At 42.8% G+C, this 24,139-nt stretch overlaps 1 protein-coding gene across 4 annotated transcripts in view; it reads right to left on the bottom strand.

The window, feature by feature from the left end:
• Positions 1-24,139, bottom strand: part of HDAC4 (histone deacetylase 4) — a 192,495-nt gene that overhangs the window by 47,706 nt on the left and 120,650 nt on the right. For all 4 annotated transcript variants that reach the window (XM_034785241.1, XM_034785240.1, XM_034785242.1 and 1 more), the window contains exons 13-14: positions 20,943-21,063; positions 9,328-9,374 (exon numbers count right to left, since the gene is read on the bottom strand). In XM_034785241.1, the coding sequence (XP_034641132.1) occupies positions 9,328-9,374; positions 20,943-21,063 (168 nt within the window). The remainder of the gene's footprint in view (positions 1-9,327; positions 9,375-20,942; positions 21,064-24,139) is intronic.

The following is a 24,139-nucleotide window of genomic DNA, read 5'->3' as shown; positions in this document are numbered from 1 at the left end:
ACCGTTGGTACGGAAAGACTTTGATACCCCAGAAGGGGGGACACACAGTGACCTGGCTGGAGAACTGAGCCACAAAAGGAAGAGATACACCATGGGGAGAGGAACTGATAGAAGGGGGAGTCAGACCTGCAAAGAGCTAATCCCCAGAGCAATCAGGAGGTGGCACCTTAGCAGTAAGTGGACTTTTTAAATTATCTTATCTAAAATCAAAGTCTAACTCTATACTAAGTAACATTCTGATGGTTACTTACACTTAAGTAAGGTATTAAGAAAAGACTTATGAATGTGGAGTATGGAGACGTAAAGGTAACAGGTCCTCTCTAAGTAAAAGTGTTCCATACTACACCCACGGATCTTGCTACAGAAACTCAGATCAGCAGGAATAAATTATTACCATTTAAATCACAGCTCACATCTGTTCCTATAACTGCTTCTGTGCTTTTTTTTCCTACTAAAATCAGATTGTTTGCAGATGAGAAGAGGTTTGTTTTTGTCAATTATGACGTTGTGACAGCTTTTTCTTACAACACAATCGAATAATGAGAAAAGTTGATGAGGGTTTCGATGGATTGGGAGACAACTTTACACTAGTTGGCTGGCTTTGGAATACTGGGTTCTTGCTTTTCTGGAAGTGATCCAAAGATTTTAAGACGACAGATTGTAATTGTACTTTTTGCTCTCCATCTTCCTTCCCATTTTTCCCTTTTGTCACTTCCATTAATAAGATGCTGATTGAAATATAAACATTATACAAATGTTGTAACAATAAAATGAAGAAATAATATTGATGTAAATCTGGTTTGTACACTATAGCAACTGTGAAGCCACTGCTCCCACCTGGCGGACTTGTGATTCTTAGCACACGGCTGGGACACAAGAATATGAGCATTAACCACAAACCCAATAGGACAAGGAAAGAGCAGGCTTCTGTTGAAGAAAAAGGGAATGATCTGACAGCAAGAGACAGTCGTCATGTCTCTGATTTTATGTAAAAATTACAGGAAAAAAGAAATAAAAACAAAATCTTTGCTGGAACTAACATCTCTTTGAATGCTATAAAAACATTCTCACCCCATTACAATAAATAAGTTCCAACAGCGCTCTGCTTTATTTTCAGAAACATGCTTACCGTGTTCTGCTGCCAAAACCCTAGTGCTACTGCCCACCATGTTGGGCAACAATTGGAAGGTAGGTCATGAAGTGGGGAAGGTGAACCAAAGTCATAAGCTTTCAGGGGGCTGGAAGCTTGCGCTTGGTTGACATGGGAGAAATGGGAGAAATTACAATCCAGTAATTGGAAATGGGATGGGACAGGATGTAAGAAGTAGTGTACTCTGCTTCTGTTCCTCAGTGTAGTTTATTGAAGATGAGTGTGCAGACAGGAATGTGGGTGCATCAAATCAGACACTTAGGTATAAGTAGCACTGAATACAAATGTTAAATTAGTCCAGGTCCAAAGCATCTATTCACTAGCTAGAACTGAAGAATCATATAGAGAACCACTATTTATTAAAACACACAACCAAGCTAAAGCCCCCTCCCAAGTACCTCACAATTTATCACTGGAGAAAAAGAGGAGCTACTTACCTGTAACTGGAGGTTCTTTAATATGGGTGGTCCCTATCTGTATTCCACTGTGCGCCCAGAGTTGGAGAATTTTGAAAGTAATGTGTGTTGGTCCATGCTTGCTTTGTGCTTCTGACTGAGGCAATAAAGGGCAAGGTGGACCAACCCTTCACCATGGATCAGAAAGATCTGAAGCAGAGGGGAAGGAGGGCGGGTAGTGGAATACAGATAGGCACGACACATCTCAAAGAGCCTCCAATTACAAGTAACCTGCTCTTCTTCACATGATGATCCCTATTGTATTCCACTGTGGGTGATTGCCAAGAAGTACCTGAGTAGGAGGAGGGTGTGAAGATGAGGACAGTAGGACTAAGTGGAGGACCGCCATTCCAAAGGAGGCATCAGCAGCCAAGCCTGAAAACATGTGGATGGAATTCCATATAGAAGCTTTACAGATGTCTAGGAGGGGTACATCCCAAAGAGATGCCATGGTTGTTACTTGAGCTCTAGTAGAGTGAGCTCATACCCCTGTACGGGGATGGAAGTTCGAGAGCTGACAGAGTTTAATGCAGCCAGATATCCAGTTAGAAATTCTGTGGGTGGAGGTGACATGACCCCTGACTCACTCTGCTATCATAATAAATAGTCTTTGGGACTTCCTGATTGGTCTTGTTCTCTGCAGGTAAAGGGCCAAGGGACTGCACATCGAAGGAATGGAGTCTATGTTCTTCCACAGATCTGTGTGGTTTCGGAAGAATACAGGTAAGGGAATGGATTAAGGTGAAACTCCAAAATTGTTTTAGGGATAAATCTGGGGTGTACGTGTAAGGAAACTATCTTTGAGGAACACAATGAATGCAGGGTCTGCATCCTTGCTCTGAGTTCACTGACCTACCTTGCTGAAGTGATGGTACAAGGAAGGTGTCCTTCATGGAGAGAAGGGACATGGAGCAAGAAGCTAAAGGCTCAAAGGGGCGCCTTATTAGTGCTGCGAGAACACTTGGGCATGATCTTTTGAGGAGGTCGGAAGGTACTTATGAAGCCTTTCCAGACTCGGTTGGTTAGTGGGCTTGCTAAAATGGAGTAGCCCTCAGTAGGAGGATGGGATGTGCTAATCACCACTAGATGGACTCTCAGAGAGCTGAGGGAGAGACCAGATGTCTTTAAAGACAGGATATAGTCTAAAATGAGGGAAATGTCTGTGGCTTCTGGTATAATGCCTCTTAGTGTGTCCAGGAGGAGAAGAATTTCCATTTACCTAGGTAACATTCTCTGGTAGAGTCTCTTCTGCTATTAGAAAGGATGTCCCACATGGCCAAAGAGCATAATTATTTTAAAGACAATGCCCATTCTAAATCCAAATACCATGCCCTGAGGTGGAGGGGTTGTGGATTAGGGTGTCTGATTTTGCCATTGCACTGGATCAGGAGATCGGGAAATGTCAGGATGGTAATCGGTGGATGAGACAACATGAACAGGAGGTTGGGGAACCAGAACTGTATGGGCCAGAAGGGGCTGATCAGGATGACCGTCGCCCTGTCTTGTTGGATCTTGTGCAGCACACCCGTGATAGGAGTGGTAGTGGAGGGAAAGCATATTTGAGCTGGTCTGACCAGGAGCAAAGGAGAGCATTGCACTGGGGGTGATAATTTAGGGCTCCTCTGGAGCAATACAAGGCGCACTTGCTGTTGGTCTGAGAAGCAAATAGATCTCTGGTCGGGTTCCTCATTGCACGGAAATGTTGTGTAGCACCCTGTTGTGGAGTTCCCACTCGTGGTTGATCACAAAGTGTCTGCGATGGGAGTCTGCGAGCACATTCTGCTTCCCTGGAAGGTAGGCTGCAGATAGAGTGATCTGATTGGTGAGGCACTAGTTCCAGAGATTGACTGCTTCTGTGCACAGGGAGGCAGACTTCGCTCCCCCTTGCTTGTTGATGTAGAATATGGTGGTAGTGCTGCCTGACATTATCTGGACATAGCAAGAGTGGATGAATGGAAGAAAAAACCCACATGCCGTCTTACTGCTCAAAGACATTGATGTGCATTCTGAACTCTCGAGATGCCCAAGTCCCTTGTCATGTGGTTGTCTATATGGGCTCACCAGCCTATTAGGGATGTGTTGGCAATAAAGGTTTTGTCTGGAGAAGAGGGGACAAAGAGGACTCCCACCAGAGGATTCGTGCACCAAAGGAGGTGGGAACTGTGAGCGGAAGGCTGCCCAGATTAAATCTAAAGACTGCATGAGGGTGAGGATGGACTTTTCGATGTTTACACTGTGAGGAGGGGAGACGGACTATTACAAAGGTCAATATAGAGGCCTCTTGGTGGGAAACTGGCAGCGAGGAGCCAGTCATCGAGATATTGAAAAACAAGGAGGCCACAGTGTCTGACATGAACTGCCACCCCTGAAAACACCTTGTTAAAGACTCTGGGGGTGGTAGCTAACCCAAAGGATAATATTCTATATTGGAAGTGGTCGAATTCCACCATAAATCTGAGACAATATCTGTGGGCAGATGAATATCGACATGGAAGTAAGCATCTTTCATATCGAGAGCCGTGAACCACATGCCTTTTTTTAACGATGGAATTATTGCTGCCAACATGACCATGAGAAATTTGAGTTTCAAATGAAGTGGTTGGGGTGATGGTGGTTGATGACTGGTCTCCGCCCACCCTTCTTCTTGTGTATTAGGATGTAGGTTGAGTAAAAACCTGTTCCCTGCAGTAAGGAATTCAACTCTTGGGTGAGGATATTATTGTTAGAGTGGTCCCTGAAGTGAGACTTTTTTTTTTTGGAGGAGGTAGCATTACAAACTCAATTGAATAGGATAGTGGATGACTTTCAGTACCTGCTTATCCATTAGCAGCGCACTCCAAGTGTCCAAAAAAAGGTAGCTGACCCCTGAATGGAGTAGTGGGATTGCGAGGTGCTAGGCTCAGTGGTTCGTGGCTGTTGGGCTCGTGTCAAAAATATCTTCTGATGGGTGGTTGGGATTGAGATAGAGGCTGATGGGGGCACGAGGAAGTGGAACCTTTGAATCTTCGGATTTTTGCCTCGTAGTTTGTAGGGTCTCTGACAGTATAAGTGTTGAGACCTGTACAGCAGTGTTGTTGACAGGCAATGAAACTTCTTCTTAGATGCAAGTGTGTAGATGCCCCACAATCAAAGGGTAGCCCTAGCCTTTAGGGTGTGAAGTGACACATCCGTCTTTTGTTTGAAGAGGTGAGATTCATTGAAGGGGAGGTCCTCGGTGTTCTGGACCTCCCTGGGTAACCCTAAGGCATAAAGCCAAGACAGTCACTTTACACAACAATGGCCATAGCCATGGCTCTAAAGGAAGCATAGGCTGCATTGACTGCAGACTGGAGGGCAGTTCTGGCTATTAATTTACCTTCCTCAATGAGAGTTTTGGAAATGAGTATGATTCTTTTGTGAGAGGCTGTTGGCAAATTTCTTGAATTTAGCATAGTTCTGGAAATCATATTTAGCTCATAGCAATAACTGGCTATCCTCACCTGTACTGTGGAGGATGAGAAAATTTCCTCTCCTGTAGATCTAAGCGTCCTTTGTTTATCTGCAGGTGTAGATCTAGGATGTTGCTGCTTGAACCTTTCTGAAGCAGCCTGAACCACCACTGAATTGGGAGCTGGCTGCGAGAATAAAAATTCAGAGCCCTTAGCTGGCACATAATAGCGTCTCTCCACCCCTTTGGGTGTGGAAGCATAGATGTGTGTGTGGAGGGGTGCCACACTGTCTTAGCTGGCTCTAGTATGGCCTTGCTGAGAGGCAGGGTTACTCTTGTACACCTGAGGCGTGGAGGATGTCCAAGAGCTTGTGTTGGGAGTCCTGGATTTCCTCTAGCGGGATCACCGCTTCATCCTGCAATGAAGATGGTAATATAGCTGGTTCCGGTGGAATCGCTGCAACTGGAGCATAGTACTCCTCCTCGGACATCGGGTCTGGGGGCAAGTTCAATGGTTGCCTCAGAGAGGAACCAGGTGGCGACTCCCTAGTGGAGCGGACAGACTATGAAGGGGGGTACTGATCCCAGGGCACCTAATATGGCCAGTAGGAGGGATCAATGGGTGGTAATGGAGATCCCTATGGTATGGGATACCAATGGCTCTGGGCCAGGTGACGAGGTGGTTGCTCCCAGGGTTGTGCAGGTCTCCTGGGAAAAAGATAAGAGCGTAAGGGAGAGGTGGTTCTTCCGGTGGTTCCGAATCCCCCAAGGACAAAAAGGCTGATTTAGGCTCTAGTGGCAGTACCGTCGGAGACGTGCACATTGTATATGGGGAAAGGGGCAGCTGTGTAGCATAGGCTCTGTACCATAGGTGAGTCTCTCGGAGAAGATGTGTTCCCTGGAGATGGAGGGTCCTGATGGATGGGGGCAGATTCTGGATCGAGAAGAGTGAAAATGTGCTGTGGTGCAGCCATGGATCCCGATCTCCCAGATGTAAGATTTTGAAGCCCAGAGTTCTGAGCATAGTCCTGAGCGGGATACAGGAAAGGGGGGTAACCCCGTAATCTGAATTTACTCTAAACTATTAAAACCTATTAAAACTAGTAAAATTACTAATCTATAGGTTATTTAAGAAGTAATAAAATTATTTACAACTGTTTATTTAGAATGACATCAGAGATGAGGACACTGAAGAATTAAACCTTTCATCCTCAGACTAATGGACCAATGGAGGAAGAAGATTCCAGAACTGCATCTTTAATGAAAACTCTATGCCACCACATCTTTCTTTTTGAACGAGGGGGCTATTACCTCATGCATCTCTGCAGATCACAACTGCAGTAGCAACACACAATGAAAGAGGCAGTCAAGTCAAGGCCCACATCATTTGGGGCTGCATGGCTCTAAACTAACTCCTTAAACCCCACTTGGAAACAAATCAACAGCCCCTGCCCAGTACGGACCACCAGTGTAATGTGCTCTCTGCGTGGAAAACACCTCTTAAGAAGTTGGACACATTTTTCTGCACTAGGGTAAGTTCCTTGGTGGGCTCATTGTGTAGCCTCATGTATGGTCACTGCAGTAGCCTAACCTCAAGATGACAAAGGCACAAAACCACACCCAAAGGGAAGATTTATCTAAGCACTCTTGGCCATTACCTGGGCATTCTGGAGCAACGAGGAATATAACACAACCCCCAAATTGTGAACCTACATTACAAATACTGGGCGCACTTCCTTAAACAAGGCTACTGCCATTTCTTCTCCCGAAGTTTCTGCCACCATTATCACAGTCTTGCGTGGGCTGAATCTCAGACAACTAGTTCTCATTCAAACCCTGATCTAAGCCAGTTACTCAATTGTCCCGGCAAGGTCAGAAAAGAGAGAGACAGAGCTTGGTGTCATCACCACACTAAAGGCTGTGTAATGTATTCCTCCATACACACCTTCCTAACAGCCTCAGGAAAGGAAGAATGACAGAGGCCTCGGGGCAGTCAAGCAATTGTCCGATATTGTCCACTTGATCTTCATCTATCACCAGAAAGACACTAACCAGAGCAGTTTCAGACCCAAGCCTGAAACCAGACTGACTCGGGTACAGAGAACCTGAGGCCTATACCACACTTGCCTCACTACAACCTCCTCAATTATCTTTTCTCACAAACAGCAGAAATGACATCGGTTGATATTTCACTAGATTCTTCATGTCTGTCCATGTCAACAGATGATTTCTGAACAGAGGCCTTATGAGTGCTGCCTCACTGAGCCATACTAGCCAATACTGAAGCATAGAAGCTTTAGCATTGTTGCGGTGAGACTCTGTTCTACAACTGTAGTGGCAGACAAAGTCTGGATCCAAGCTATTTTATTTTTTTTAAAAATCAAAACCAAAAAAACTTACATGACAATGCTGGGTGGAGGGCAAATCCCACACTTCTATGTAATCAGGGGTTCTCAAACTGTGGGTCGTGGCCACTCTGGGGGGGGGGGTCACAAGGTTATTATGTGAGGGGTCATAAGCAGTCAGCTTCCACCCCCAAACCCCACTTTGCCTCCAGCATTTATAATAGTGTTAAATATTTTAAAATATTTTAACTTATAAGGGGAGTCGCACTCAAAGGTTTGCTGTGTGAAAGGGGTCACCAATATAAAAGTTTGAGAACCACTGATCTAAAGCGAATTCAAACTGGAGAAAAGGTGAACATATTTTTCTGTATTAAGAAAGGAAGTGGCAAAACTACCCAAACAATAGGCTAATTATCTCAGAAAGGGATTTGTTTAAGGCACATTTTTAGGAAAAATCTTAGATGTCAGCTTGATGTTGATAGATAACTATTAAAGCAAATATATGTATCTTGGGCAATCTCTACACGCTATAGTACTATCAGTATGTCTGGAATAGTAAACAGATATGTAAAGATACACTGAGAAAACTGGCATCAGGATGTTAACTATATGAGTACAAATACTGCACACGTTATCCACAGAACAGTTTTTTTGTTTTTGTTTTTTTTTTGTTTCAGAACTTAATTCCTTCTGTGTTCAGCCCAGTTGCTGTCTCTGCTAGTTACCATTCATTTTCCATTTGCAAATGATAATTTTTGCTTTGAATGGCATGCCTGGCTGCAGGGCAGAGTAAATCCAAACCTTTTCAAGTGTAGCCAAAAATTTGCCATGAATTAGGAGACTGCAGTATATTTACAATTCAAAATAAAGTATCTCTAGGAGTGCTTGATGGTGGTGATGATGGTATGAATAAATGCAGATTATTTTTTTTGACAGGATAATTTTCAAAGGAGCAATTTTGCAAAGACTCAGGAAGAAAACAATTTTGTTTCATTTCCATAACAGAATCCAGACCTCCAGATTCAACCTCACGAGCTATAATTATGTATAAGAACTACCAATGTGAGGTTTCAAACACAATGCCTTTTCTTTTCTCTTTTCTTCCAGATTATTTTCTGTATTGTCACTCTATGCAAAATCTTTATAGCAAAAATATTGACTTGAAAGAACTCCAGGCTTTAGAGTTTCATCTCACTGTATCTATCTGTTAACATTATGGGAGCAGGAAAAAAAATCCCTTTATTCATATGCAGTTTTGACTGCTGAAAACTGATGTTTAGCTGTTCATGATAGATGGAAATTTTAGTCACCTCTTTCATAATTCAGATATGATTGTCCTAGACTCCATACTGAAGGATGCCAGATGCTGAAAACTACAATTCTCTTCTGCAGTGCAACTTGCAAAACATTTCACTCCAGAACAGTCATGTAGCCCAAAATCAAATACAACAAACTACTGCTTATAGCAACATCCCAGATATTATCCTTCAACCACCATTGTTTTAATAAAATATTTTCCACCTGTAGCATTATGTAGGCAGCTCTGAAGCACAAACAAGACACACGAAGCCACCTACACAGTCTGAGTGACATAGAACATACATCTTTCTTTCTCTATATCTGCAGCACATTGTTGATAGTTATTTTAAAATGTCGTAATCTAAGCCATTAAACATCATTGATTGGGAAATGAGGTTTCTCTGCTAAACAGCCAGAGACAAAGCATGCATAATAGATTTCAGTGCTCAAAATAGTTAATACTCTCACACTGCTTTTGAAGCAACACATGTGAGGCTGTCACTGCAATCCCACACCCCAGAAGGACCCTGTTTATGGGTAACATCTGGTAGTAATTATCCGCTCAGTAGAAAACAAAGGCAACAATTTTTGTTACCATTGGGACTCAGAGAACAAACAGGGCATTATTTACTCATTAAAGAAAATACTTACTCCAACACCACCACATGGGAGCCTGACAAACATTGATGTTATAGAACCTGTGGAAAAAATGAGAGCAGTAAGTTATCAAAAAGGCAGAGTTCACAGGTTTGGCAGATGATTTTTATGGTAATACTGAAACCTTTTCTAACACAGTAACATGCTTTGGTTTTATTACTCTGTGTTGAAAGGGACACAAAAAAAGATAATATTTCAACATGTGCATATATACAGAATATACAATCGTATAAACTATACACACCTGTATGTACAGTTCCTAGATTTCAACCAATCACAGTAAATATAAATAATGAGTCTGCTGAAGTCCTGTTCATAGAAATAAAATTGATAGCAATAGTAGTGACTGCTAATAGTAACTCCTGAACATGTCTGCTGAGACTAAAGTGTAATGGGGTCCTACTAATTTAAACTAAAGGGGGAAATTAAAGCATGAAAAACCTAATTATTAGCTGACTGCACTTGTCCATTCAGGACTCCATAATACGAAAATTAGTCAATATAGTACCAGAGATTTTTGGACTGTATTAGACACTTTCATACAGTACTATGAAAAGAGACAAATACCATAAAATAAATAATTAGCCAGCAGAGAACATGAATTGCTTAAGACTGAAAGAGGGAAACCACTTTAAAAGGTTCCAGAAAAACAGAAAAAAGATGCTGGGAAGACATTGTGAACTTATGAGAATGGCAATGTTATTTTCTCTGCCCATACATCAGCGATAATATTCTTTGTGCCTCAGAATAGCACATCGTGGTGGAATGTAATCTTGATAGCTGTAATATGCACAATTCTTGGACAAAAAATTCTGAACAGAGAACATCTGTATTACAATTCATGACTATTATATATACAGTGTGTATGGTTATATCTATATACACACGCATATACAAACATGTCAGGAAGAAAACATGTATATAAATGGAAATGTTTTCACCAGATTGGGTTCTTGTGATTCTAGTTGGTCTATATTGAAATAATAAAATGGAGGAAGTTTCCTTAAAATGCAAACAAACTCCTTTGTAGATCATGAAATAACAGTGATGGAAAGCACACTTGAGAGACTGAGAACCATGCTGGAGTGAAATGTATCTCAGACACAGCTACGTAAGTTTTCCCCTTCAGCTGAAAGTGAGGTTAATACATCCACAAGATTCATTGTTTGAGGAGATCCATATGGAAGTACTCACATAGCCCTGCCTGAGACCTCCGGCCACATCTTCAACTGGTAATCCACCTATTATTTAATATTAATCGTTCTGACAACATTTTATGTTTTTCAGTGCATAGATTTAAAAGTAGCCTTATTCACTTACATTTAAACGCTGTTCTGCAGGTTCTATAGCAGTAAGCTATCAGATAACAGAGGTGCCTATATATTTCATCCAAAAGTTTCAAGGGTGGTAGAAACACCTAAGCAAGTTTACATATCCTGCCAGGAAAGCCACCAACTTGTCACAGCTAACCATGAACTTCAGACGCCATCGGATAAATTATATTTCTAACATAATAAAAATACTCAAATTTTATTCAAATGTCAGTGATGGATTTAAATAGGTTCAAATTGGTTTCTCCCATGTTAACAGAGGATTGCAAAGTCTTTTAAAATTTGTTTGAAAGATTCAAAGATGATACCAGTATAAAGCAGTTTAAAAGTACAGTGAATTAGTACTGGATTTCTACAACATTTGAAAGAACCTGCTTATAATGCTGAGAAACTTGAGATGCAGACTTCCTGGTTTCTTTGAATAAATGCTGCTAGAATAAATGACATCACAGCCATCAAGAACATAAATGAAAAGTCATTCCATGTAAGACCCTTGTTTTCTCTCTCTCAGCTTTCTAAATGGCTCCCTTTGGGCTGAAATTCCCAACTCTCAGACCAATTTCAGGAGGAAAGTTCAAACAAAATCAGTTGATCCATGTTAATAGTGCGAATGGTTGTATACACATCTCTATCTCTATTAACAAAAGTAAAGATTCTCTGCATGCCAAGTATCAGGGGGTAGCCGTGTTAGTCTGTATCTACAAAAACAACAAGGAGTCTGGTGGCACCTTAAAGACTAACAGATTTATTTGGGCATAAGCTTTCGTGAGTAAAAACCTCACTTCTGCATGCCAGTAATTCAAACACAGGTTTGTTTTTAAGCTTCAAACTTGCTGTGGGTTTAGTCCTTTGATATATTTTAAAAAACTTGGGTCATAAATTAAGAAAGCACAATAAGCAGAAACGGGCTTGCTTTCAGGAATATTCATCTACTTATAACTTCTCAAACTGTTTTTTTCAAACACATCAAAGACAGCTGTTCTCATTGTGGACTAGATCTAGCGCAAAAGTAAACTCTAAACCAATGCTGGGTTGTTAAAGACAGTCTCACCCTCCCCATCCCTGCTCCAAAAAGGTGGCTATCTACATGGGTCTTCTGGAAATATCCCCATTCCAAAGTCATGTCCCAGTTATGCTTATGAAATCTGCAGTTATCTCCCCGCTACAACCCAACCCCACGCATCCCTGGCTGCCAGGTCCTCAATTTAATTTCTCTCTGCAGGATGACTGGCAGCCACATTGTGCTGTGATGATGTGCCCTTTTCCTTTGTGTCTGTGTTATTGCTACACAGAATAATAAATGCTGGCAGCTACATGTACAATGCATGACAAAACCATGACAACAGCAGGAGCTGCACACTAGGAGAGGCCAACCAGGCAGTGTGGGCAGATGGTGATAACATATGCAGTTAAGGTCAAAGATAGCCACATGGCTTGGGACTGAGCCGCACATTCATGGCACTGCATAACTCTGGGCTAAGTGAGCAGGGAAAATAAGCTATCTGGCAAGGTGGGAATTCTCTTGTAAGCTCAGTTAAGCCTCTAAACTACTGGTGAGCCCCTTCCAATGGAGGTCCCAGGGGCCCTCCCATGGGTGCTGCATATTCCAGCAGGGCATTTAAAATGGCTCCCTAGCGAGTTGTGGTACATAGCTAGAGTACACAGTGCAGCACCACATGGGCTCCAACATGTTATCCATGAATATATTATTCTTACAATCAATTCTCTTTCCATCAGAAACATTTCTCCCTATCCAGCTCATCTCTCATTCACTCTTTCTCCGTTTGCTCAACAGGAGATTACGGATTTGCTTTAATGAAAGGTTTAAGAGTTGTATTTTTCTTGTTGTTAGCCAAGAGACGCCTAATGTCATTGGAGCCTAAGATGGTTCCATGGGTAGAAATCCCATGTCGCTGCACTCTTCAGCTTGGGGTTCTTTGTTTTATGGGGGCTCCTCTGACTTATGTGGCTTTGGAAAAAAGATGGGCAGATAAATGTCCTGGCCCATATGAAACTGGGAGACCACTTTGGGCAAAAAGGCCGGGTGTGGACGCAGTTGGACATTGTCTTTGTAAAAGACCATATAGGGCAGTTCTGAGGTAAGTACCCGAATCTCAGAGACCCTACGGGCCGAAGTATGCATGCCCAAGGACTGGAGGGTGGCATGGGAGTCTTTAAGGCCGTGGTCAGCTCCAAGAAGAGCCCTGCTCCCTCGAATGGGAGATTGTGGAGGGTAGTCTACATCTTCTGGGATAGCCCAGAGGACGGTAACCAGGAGCTGCGCGTCACGGCCACTGTAGAGGCAAGCACTCCGGCCGCTGAGTCTGTAGCATCCCAGACCATCTGGAGGGCGCCTCTCACCACCGCTTTACCCTCTTCCACCAAGGTGGCAAATTCCTGGGCTCAGTTCTGTGGAAGGCCCTCCTTGAACTTGCTGATGGAGTCCCACAAGTTGAAGTTGTACCTGCCTAGCAGGGTCTGATGGTGAGACACCCAAAATTGCAGGCTGTCCGTTGAATAAATTTTTCTGCCAAATAAGTCCAGTCTCTGGGCATCTTTATTTTTGGGTGTGCCATTGGCCTGTCCCTGCCTGTCCCTTTTGTTGACAGCAGACACTACCAGAGACCCTGCTGGAGGGTAGGTGTACTGATAGTCAAATCCCTTTGCCAGGACATAATATTTCTTTTCAGCTTTCTTGGAGGCAGACAGAATGGAAGAGGGGGTCTGCCACACAGACTTGGCACTTTTCAGGACCCCTGGTTGGACAGGCAATGTGATCCAGGTCTGACTGGAGGCATGACATTGAAGAGGTCATCAGACTCCTCCACTAGCTCCTTGACCTCCAAGTTAAGGTTATCAGCACCCTTTTGAGCAGTGCCTGGTGTTGGGGAGGGCTGCTCGCTTGCGAGGGGTCCGCCACTGCCTCGTCCGGAGATGATGAAGATGGCTGTACCGTGGGGGAGGCTTTCCCTTGCCTGTCTGGGGATGGCTCCTTGGGCATCGGGACCCGCTGCACCGTACCTGCATCGGACTCAGCACTGTGCTTCGTTGCCGGAGTTGGCTGGGCCGGAGGCAGTTTGTCCGATGCAGCCTGAGAGGAATGGTGGGAATACCGGACTGGCATGATGGGTACATCCCAGGGGCTTCAGTACTGCCACTAGGTGGGCCACTGCCCCTGCTGCCAGCACTGCTGGGGCCGTGCCGATCTCACGGGCCATCAGCGATTCGCCTCTCCTAGATGAAGGGCTGAACACTCCCTCTGACTCAGACCAGTGCCCTTCCGGCGACCAGGGTGGAGCCGTAGATGCCTGAGTCTGTCGGCTGATCCTTGTCGGCGACTCGTAAGGAAGGGATGAGGAATGGTGCCAGGCCGAAGAGCAGTACTGGGGAGTCGGAGACTGGTGCTGCGACCGGGAGTGATCCTGCACCAAGGGGGATTGACACTGGGGGGACTGCCTAGGTGATGGGGGTCTGAACCACGGTGATCTCTGGCGGGAGGCATGGCAGTACTGTGGGTACAGGGAATGGCATCGTGACTTGGGTGACCTGGGTCCTGGGTCTTCTAACCAGAGACCAAAGCTGCGGCGCCGGGATCCTAGGCCGTGGTGAGAGGGATTGATGCCTGCAGTCTGGGGACCGCGGACTCTCCGGTGCTTTAGAGGGAGGTCCCATAACAGGCTTACCCTTAGAGGTCTGGGCCTTAAATGGATCCATTGCCTGGCCTGGTGTCTTCGGTGCCAGTCGGCCTACTTGGTCCTTGGCTGCCAGGGCCACCTCAGGCACAGGTGGCCCTACAAGGGGCTGGGGCCCCCTGCCGCTCCTGAGAGTCGGATCCCTGGCTGGGCTAGGGGTCCTGACCAAAGCGGTACCCGCGTGTAGCTCAAGGGCGGGCATGTGGCCTAACACAGGACCTTTGCCTGAAGTCTCCTTGTCCTGCAGCGCCGATGGGCATTTGGGCTTCAGCTGCTTCTTGGGCACCGGCGAGGGGGAACGGTGCCAGGCGGGTTCCGGTGCCGACGCCCAAGTACTAGGTTGAAGTCCGAACGGGTGGGCTCCGAGGCAGGACAAAGCGCAGCCTCCGTGAGGAGGGCCCTCATGCGGAGGTCCCGCTCCTTTTGAGCTCGAGGGCAAAAGTTTTTGCAGATCCTGCGCTTGTCTTTTCTGTGTGATTCCCCCAGGCACTTCAAACAGCTATCATGGGGTCACTAACGGGCAGCGGCCAGGTACACGATGAACACGGCTTAAAGCCTGGGGAACGGGGCATGCACCACTCCGAAGTCCCAGCTGGGACTCTAACTACTAAAACTATTATCTAACACTTAACTTAATGGTCAAACTAAGCACCTAACTAACTACAAAGGAGACAGAACAATGAATTAAGGGAACTGCTAATGCTCTTTCTGACCAGGGGCGGTAAGAAGGAACTGAGAGGGCGTAGGGTCGGCAGCGCCTGATATACCAACTCATGAGTGCGGCACTCAAGGGGGCACCGCAGCCAACACTACGGATACCACTAAGGCAAAAGTCTCCAATGACTGTGCACATGGGCGCACACACACCTAGAATGGAATCGACATGAGCAAGCACTCGAAGGAGAACTAGCTTTGTTAAAGGAAAACAGTATCCTGCTAGAGAATATCTAAACATATTTTGGTTGGTTGGTTTGGACTATAAAACATACCACTTCCATAACATATTGCTGGGGGATAGTCTCTTCAGCCATTCCTTCTATTATTCATTTACTTTCACTCCATCTCCTCCCCTATTACTTCTTTTCACCCTAGCCTTCCTTTCCCCATCTCTTTTCTCTCTCTCCTACTTTACCTGTGACCTTTGGCCTTCCTCTAATTTTCTTATAAGTATTCCCAATATTTTAATCCCATTTCCTCTATTGCTCTGCTTTTCCCTGTCTCCACGAGAGAGACACTATTGTCTCATGGATGTCCTCCCCACCCCTACCACGACCTCCTCCCAAGCATATATGTCTGTAGAATCTCTGTTCTTTTCTAGCAGCTACTTATGTGTCTTTTCAGTTAAATGCTGTGAATGTGACTGATCATACACTTCTAAATTGTGAATATTGAGGAAGGATGTTTTCACGGTTTATATTTAAAAACGGTCATTGTAAATGGTGGAATCTAAAATCTCCCTGGTAGTTTTAAATTTTCAATCAAGAAACATGTACAAGTTGGCAAAATTGTCCAAATTGTCAGAGTAGGAGAGTTTCAGGCCAGAAGGGACCGACAGAACAGAATGGAAGTCAGTAATTGTCAAGCTATCCTCTAAACAGGGTACAATTTTAGAGATGTGACATGTTCTGTGTTTAGGATTATGTGTTTCTGAACTGAAAAAGCAAGGAATTTTTTTAAAACAAGTTTTCATTTATTCTGATTAGTTTATACATGTGGGCAAAGAGAGACTGTTTCAAAGTCCTGTCTAATTGGTGTTTGCTTTTAACTTATATTTGTGTATTTATTTTTTTCTTTGCCTTAAAATTACTCTGGTGTTTGGAAATTTTGATCCAGAAACTTTCTTCTGAATGCTAAGTACAACACACAGTATTATATGTTTGGTTTTATATGTCTAATTATTTTTATGGTATGATTGCAGGATATATCACTAGCTTTGCTAAACCAGGGCCACTGTTTCCTCTTTTTCATTATGTGGAAATCCTGTAGCCACAACCAGGATTTCTATATAAAGATAAAGGGTAGTATGTGTCCCTGTGTGAACTTCAGGTGTTAGGATTTTCAGTAATAAGAAGTACTACTGCTGCAGGTCACTGTGGGGTGGTAGATTAGTCTCTCCTTGGTACTGTGGCAAAATCGAAAGGTTTAATATTCCTGACCACTATTTTTCTATGGATTGTAATTTTCTATGGATTGCAGCTGGCGGGGGCAGCTATAAACCTAAGTGCAGGTAAAGGGATATATGCAAGTATCAAGTACACAATGAAGAATAGAAAGGATAGATTTCTGGAAGATAACTCACAGATTGCTGAATATTAATAAAACATTTATAGTGGCCTACTTTGGGGGCCTTCTAATATCAGTGTCAAAGATAATTGATTCAAATCAAAACTATTTACATCAAATTTAATCAATATTTAAAATCAGCAAGCAGGAAACTCTGATTTAAATCATCAATTTTAATTCTTGTTCTACATTTGTACTTTTTTAGTTACTTTCCTAAAGAAAGATAGATTCTCACTGGTCGGTATAATTTGGTACTAATTTGCTAACCAGAAAGATATAGTATATCTATACACATTTATTTAAACAATTATATAACTTAATATACATTTTTTTGGGGTCTTGATTTTTTTTTTTTTTTTTTTACCTTTTTTTTTAGAAAAAGGTGAATGACATTTTTTTTTTACTAGATAATGATTATCTGGTTGAAATAAAAAAAAATTTTTGATTTTTTTTTTTTTTTTAAGGACTGATTTTTATGTACCCTTATTTGTGTTGATAAAATACTTGATATCTATCAGGAATCTTAAGATGGCACCATGTTTCTGAACAGTCAAAATCTGTAAGTGTGCCCATCGTGAAAACAGACATTTAAGTAAAACATTTAAAACTATTTATTTTCACAACAACAAACTTAAAGAAAAAGCAAACAGTGTCCCTAGAGGGATTTTACACTGAGTGACTCGCAAGACAATTTTCCAACAGGGAAATGATAAACGCGGGGACATGATGAAAGTACAGAAAATAGTGAAAAGTAGATTGGGAGCTTTTGTTCTCCCTGGCTTGTACCAGAAGAACAAGACGATATTTAATGAAACCGAAAGGTGCCAAATACGAAACTTCAAAGGAGACACTTTTTCAGAGAATGCATAATTTGACCATGGAGCTCATTGCTACAGTAGATCATCTAGGCCAAGAATGTAGCAAGATTTAAAGAGAGAATTTTATAATATTTATAATAATGAATTGACAATGTATAAATGTGATATTTATAATATAATACCTAAAGAGGATTTGGTATTTACATGCATAACAAGACTATCCAGTTATTATAACCTGTATGAAAAAAGTAGATTGGAAAGGATATTAAACCTCATGCCCCAATGTTTAAGACAATCTCTAATTATTAAGGATTAGAATGAGACCTTTATGGGAGCAGATTAACCCCACATCTACCTACTGTGCAGTTTTTTCCATCTTCCTCTGAAGCCGCTGGTGCTGGCCACTGTGAGAGACAGGATACTGGGCTAGATGGACCATGACTCTGATCTGTTCTGGTAATTCTTATATTCCTATGACTCATAAATGCTTGGAAAATGCTTGGATTACATCACAAGGAATCCAGACCTCAAGGCATATCGGTGAGGCATAGGCAGCAGTCCTTAGCTTTTATACTACTCCACGTATCAGATACACCTTTGGAATATCACTATTCCAAGTAATTTGCACCACCCACAGCTACACAGAGGTTTTTGGTTTCATTTAAAAAATGTGGCAGTCATGATCTGGTGGGGGAGAAGATGTACATGTTTATTTGGACTGGTAAATATTGTGTCTAACACAGAGCAAGAGTTTTATATTGTCAAAGACATGATGTTTGACTTTCTTTACAGAGTGCATGTTAATGGTGATGCCACTCACCCCGCTCAGATTTCTCTGGATTTTGAAGAGGTAGTAACTGTCTCAAACTCAGCAATAACAACAGTGCTGATTAGATTTTTAAACACCTGCTGTATAGTTTTCCTCTTTGGGGTTTTTAAATATCTACTGAACTTGTAGCAAAGCCTTGCCAGTTCTCTTACTGTGAGTATTAGCTCCACTGAAGGCAATCAGGTTAATCCCCTTTTCACGCCATTGAAACTGAAATCAGTCCCTGCTACGGTTTTCTCAAACTGCAGATTCCAGGGCCATGTCTCTTACTCTTGACTCCCAGATGAGAACTTTCAACACTATTATTCAAACCTATCACCTGATGCTGGTAACAGGCACTTGAAAATTACAAAAGAAGAGAAGGTGTCTGCATGAGTATACTCTGGTAAGACATTCATTTAAATGTGGGCTGGTCTACACTGGGGGGGGGGGGGAGAATCGATCCAAGATACGCAACTTCAGCTACACGAATAGCATAGCCGAAGTTGAAGTATCTTGGATCGAATTACCTGACAGCGCGGGATTGACGGCCGCGGCTCCCCTGTCGACTGCACTACCGCCGCTCACTCTGGTGGAGTTCCGGAGTCGATGGTGAGCGCGTTCAGGGATCGATATATCGCGTCTTAACAATATATCGATCCCGGATAAATCGATTGCTACCCGCCGATACGGCGGGTAGTGAAGACATACCCTGTGACTTGGGTGATAGTGGTACAGTTTTTTTCTGAGCAGCAATCCCTAGTTTGTACAGTAGGAAAAAAGGAAAGTCTACAATCCATGACTAACAGATACTTCCCTACTCAAGAAGACTCCAATCTTCAAAGGGAAAAAATAACCTCAGAGGATCCACTATATAACTACAATGAATGCTTTGCCACTCAGCCAATAATACCTGGAAAACAGCCTAGCAACAAGCAGTTACTCTGCAGATCTTCCTTTTCCCACTCAGCTCCAAGGAAGTAGCTTGGTGAAATGAGCACTCTAACAGGGTTGCATAGTTTTAGTATGATACATATCACATATAACACACACGAAATTCATCCACTTGAGAACAATGAAGCATGGGACCATCAGAAAAAGATGAACATGGGACTGGATGGGTTAGGGGACTGATAAGAGGATACATAACCTTTCTCTTTTAGATCAGTGGTTCTCAACCAGGGGTACTCAGAGGTCTTCTGGGGGTACATCAACTCATCTAGATATTTGCCTAGCTTTACAACAGGCTACAGAAAAAGCACTAGTGAAGTCAGTACAAACTAAAATTTCATACAGACAATGATTTGTTTATACTGCTTTATATACTATACACTGAAATGTAAGCACCATATTTATATTCCAATTGATTTATTTTATAATTATATGGTAAAAATGAGAAAGCAAGCCGTTTTTCAGTAATAGTGTGCTGTGACACTTTTGCATTTTTATGTCTGATTTTGTAAGCAAGTAGTTTCTAAGTGAGGTGAAACTTGGGGATACACAAGACAAATCAGACTCCTGAAAGGGGGACAGTAGTCTGGAACGGTTGAAAGCCACTGTTTTAGATCACCATTTCAAATCTGCCTGCGGTAGGTAGGTAATGGCATAAAGTGGTCACTATCTGACAGCTGTTTGATGGTTTAAATCCAGTTAGAGGGGAGGGATAGCTCAATGGTTTGAGCATTGGCATGCTAAACCCAGGGTTGTGAGTTCAATCCTTGAGGGGGCCACCTAGGGATCTGGGGCAAAATCAGTACTTGGTCCTGCTAGTGAAGGCAGGGGGCTGGACTTGATGACCTTTCAAGGTCCCTTCCACTTCTAGGAGATAGGATATCTCCATTAATTTTTCTTGGGGGACAGGACCAGCATCACAAATCCTACACACCAGCTGGTATCCTGTGACAAGCACAGCAGAGAGTCCAAGGGTAAAATGGGTATGGAAACTGAACTACCTTCTCCTCCTCGGTGGCAGTCCCTCTAGGTCTTTGGCACTTTAAATAGAGGAAATAAAGGGTATTTCTACATTGCAAAAAAACAAAACAAAAAAAACCAACCACAGCAGTGAGTCTCAGGAGCCTGGGTCAACTGACTCGGGCTCGCGCTATGGGGCTAAAAGTAGCAGAGTAGACGTCCCCGCTCGGTCTAGAGTCTGGACTCAAACTCAGTGAGGGAGAAGGGTCTTGGGCTCCCACCCAAGTAGGAACATCTACACTGCTACTTGCAGCCCTGAAGCGGTGGCCAAAGTCAGCTGACCCAGGCTCAGAGACTCACTGCCATGTTTTTTTCCCCAGCGTAGATGTACCCTAGAAGAAAGAGGAAACCAAACGTTCTATCACCTGTCCCATTGAAGCGCAGCAGAGATGACTTGTGGCATTCAGAATGGTGTACACTCAGTAACTGCCAGGGTCAGTGTTATGGCTAACTAAGCAACAGAGAGTCCTGTGGCACATTTAAGACTAACAGATGTATTGGAGCATAAGTTTTCGTCGGATGCATCCGACGAAGTGGGCATTCACCCATGAAAGCTTATGCTCCAATATATCTGTTAGTCTTAAAGGTGCCTCTGTTGCTTTTTACAGATCCAGACTAACATGGCTATCCCTCTGATACACAGCTAACTAAGTTACTTTATGAATGTAGGACCAAAGCGGTAGTGAAGCATGACCCCCTTCTGTACCTAGAAGTTTCTTGCTGTCCAGTTTCTGTCTGTTCAAAGGGTTTGTGCCATACAGCAGCGTGTGTGCCTCCGAGTGAACTGTCTGTAGCTCTTCTAGAGTTGCTTTTCTTCCACGAATACACTGCAGGGGGAAAGGAAAGAAGTGGTAAAATTATATTTACTACAATTCCTAGTTTGTCATTTTATTTCCCTTTGGCAAAAAGGAAATACTGTTGGAAGTTATACTGCACTAAGGGTTTGTTTTATTTAAATTACAGGTTAAATAAATTTTTTTGCTGACAAATTTTTATTAAACTATTATGCAAAAATTCTTATTTTGTTCACTCACAAAGATATATTTTTAGTCATGAGAAGGATTTCAGCTTAATCCCATTAACCAAAAGATTTTATATGTAAAATATCCTTTTGGACTTTTTAAAAGATACATGCTCCAAAACCTTTGCTGACTTGCACAGCAGCTATTCTCATACTGATGTGTCAGGATTTAGTGGCATAAATCATTTCCATGAATAAGAGTCAGCCACAGAAGCTGTTCACTGATGGAAGAACAGTATTCCAAACATGCACAAAGAAACCCCACCACAACTAATAATAGCTGAATGGCAAAGACTTTGGGGCTTCTCTTCGGAGAAGCAACTAAGTGTTAATCAAAATCTTTTTGCTCTAAAAACTGGGCTGAAGATCATGCAAGGTCAAACTTGAGATTCCAACCTGATTTAGGATATGCCAGAAAAAAACAGAACAATGTTTCTCCTCCCTGCTCTGATTTACAGCTGGAACCAGCAAGTGTAGATGAACACAGAGGATGAAATCCTGGCTTCAGTGTAATCAATGGCAAAACTCCCATTGACTTCAATGGGCCAGGATTTCACCCAGAAGGTTTTACAACTTGGACCTTTTCCCAAATCTCAAAACAAGCTCAGTCTGCATTCCAGGCAAGCCTTAACATTTAACTCATCTTCGCTCGGGTCTAATTGCTACGGCTGAAATTCACCTCTGTGCTGTGGGCCAGCAGAAGGCCTGTGCAACAATGAAGTGCTATTTTGAGGTGTTGAGTGGGACTTAAGCAGTGAGGAGACTTTGGCCTGATTCCTGACATAAGAGTGAACTTCACTCAACATGAAATGGCATTTGGGTTCTCTTCCATGCTAGGGAAAAGGCAGTAACTTTCTGGAGTTCAGGAAGTGACAGACTTTCCATTTTAAGTGGGGGTTTGTAACTTTTTCTAAAATGTCAAAGGAAATACACAGCTTGGACAACAAGACGTTCTGTTTGGTGATGTGGAAACGAGAATTTTTGGGGGCTAAGTGTGCTGCAAAAGTTGCTTTGTTTATGAAACATATGAGTGTAAAAACACAGGTGTTTTAGGTAGTTCAAAATTTATCCTAATGTGTTTGCGAAATTTTTGGTCACAGTGTCTCTAAAATTCCTGTATTGGTGTGCTCTGTCCACAGCATATGGAGGTCCCAGGAGCACCAGAAACTGCCATGGAATATCTTTAATTTTGCATGAGGGCAGTCATCAGGACTACCGAAACTGGAAGGATGTGGTTCACATCTCATTCAGAGCACAGCAATACTTCCAACAATTCAGCACCTGTTCTAGTGCCGAAGTCTCACCACTGGCTATGGGCTCAATATCTTGGGCAACTACAATGTCTGATATTCCAGAGAGGAGTGCACTACCTAGAGAGCCACAATGACACCTGTTAAACCGTACACAGGCAGCAGCATCTTTCAGACAACATTGTAGGGCATAATGCTAGGTACACAAACCAAGCTAATCAGAGGGGATTTTGCCTCTAAACTTTGGTGCAACCTGTATTCACGTGTTTAAAGATGTATTTACACAGGAAGTAGTTTTATAAAGTCCTTAAGCCTTAAACCAAGAAAACAAAGCATGGCAGGAAGCTTCTCTCACTCTCGTGATTTGGGTCACCTGTCCAGTTAAGTTCCTCTTTTATTTGTATTTTCTTTAAACTCTACAGGTAAGATTTTCTGAGGGTAAATGCTGATGCAAAATACACAGTCATGTTACAAAGTAGCTGCAAAAACACTAGCCCCAACGAGTTTGAAAATAACCTCCAAGAAAAAATTCTTTACCCTCTTTTGTGCCTTCCCTTCCCGCTCATGATAAATCTGTTTCAATTATTCCTTTATCCTTTCTCTCTTTCATGTTTTCCCTCTGCCCAGATGCCATTCTTGTTCTCTAGACAGATGAACTGACTTGTGCTCAACTGCTGCTTTTTTTAGATTTTCTGGAATAATACATTGTTACTTGTATTATCTGGCTATGCACAAACAGAGGAGAATGGTAGCAGTTCTCCAAATCATCATCAGGTAAACAGCTAAATCTCTGCTGATTTCAAAGGAGAACTACCATTAACACCAGTGGAGGCCTTGACCCTACATGTGTAATACAAAGTAAAGTGAAGCTCTGAGGTGTGCTTGTCTCCCCAAAGTCTGTGCCCAATGTGAGGCTAGAAACACCACTCTCCACTCTAAATAATATCCTAGTCTTTTTAGGTACTGTAAATTTCATTTTGTTCAAACCTTTTTTCTGTATATCTAGTAAGACATCTTTTATTCTTCTCAGGAAACACGCAGTTCTACATAGACTCTGGGAGACAAGCACACCTCAGAGCTTCACTTTACAACCAAAACATCCTTTTAATGTACAGTTTTTGTTTTTAATAAGAATATAACGTGCTTAGGCGGAGCTTTCTCCTTCCAATGTCAGGGATGAAAAATTAAGCCAAATTCTAGGACACTCCTGCCAATTCCTTCTGGACCATTCAAGTTCCCTGACATAAGACCTACAGATGAAGCTTGATATCTGCAATAGTTTGCCGTGTACCCCAGCCTTGTGGGGAAGAGAAAAGGGTTATTTAGTCAGTGCAAACAAGGGACAGATAGACTCCAACATGCCAGTACAAGTCAGTCAAACCTGACAATTCTTCCTCCCCAGTCACCTTTTATAGATACTTTGCATCCCTGCATTCCAATATTGCCTAAATACAAAACAATATATTGTATCCATAGTCTTAACTGCATACCAATGTATAACCCTTTACAGAGCTAGAACCCACAGGAGAGTTTTAAGAAGAGATGAAGAGGGAGGATGCGACTCAGGGGCTTGGAAGTTTCAGAGAGATGACTCAGTGGGTCAGTACGAGTTAATGAGTGACCCCAATTAGA

This window comes from Trachemys scripta, chromosome 11 (genome assembly GCF_013100865.1).
Source record: "Trachemys scripta elegans isolate TJP31775 chromosome 11, CAS_Tse_1.0, whole genome shotgun sequence".
NCBI classification, from domain to species: domain Eukaryota; kingdom Metazoa; phylum Chordata; order Testudines; family Emydidae; genus Trachemys; species Trachemys scripta.
The sequence above is the reverse complement of the archived record's forward strand: the minus strand, read 5'-3'. Positions and strand labels throughout refer to the sequence as shown.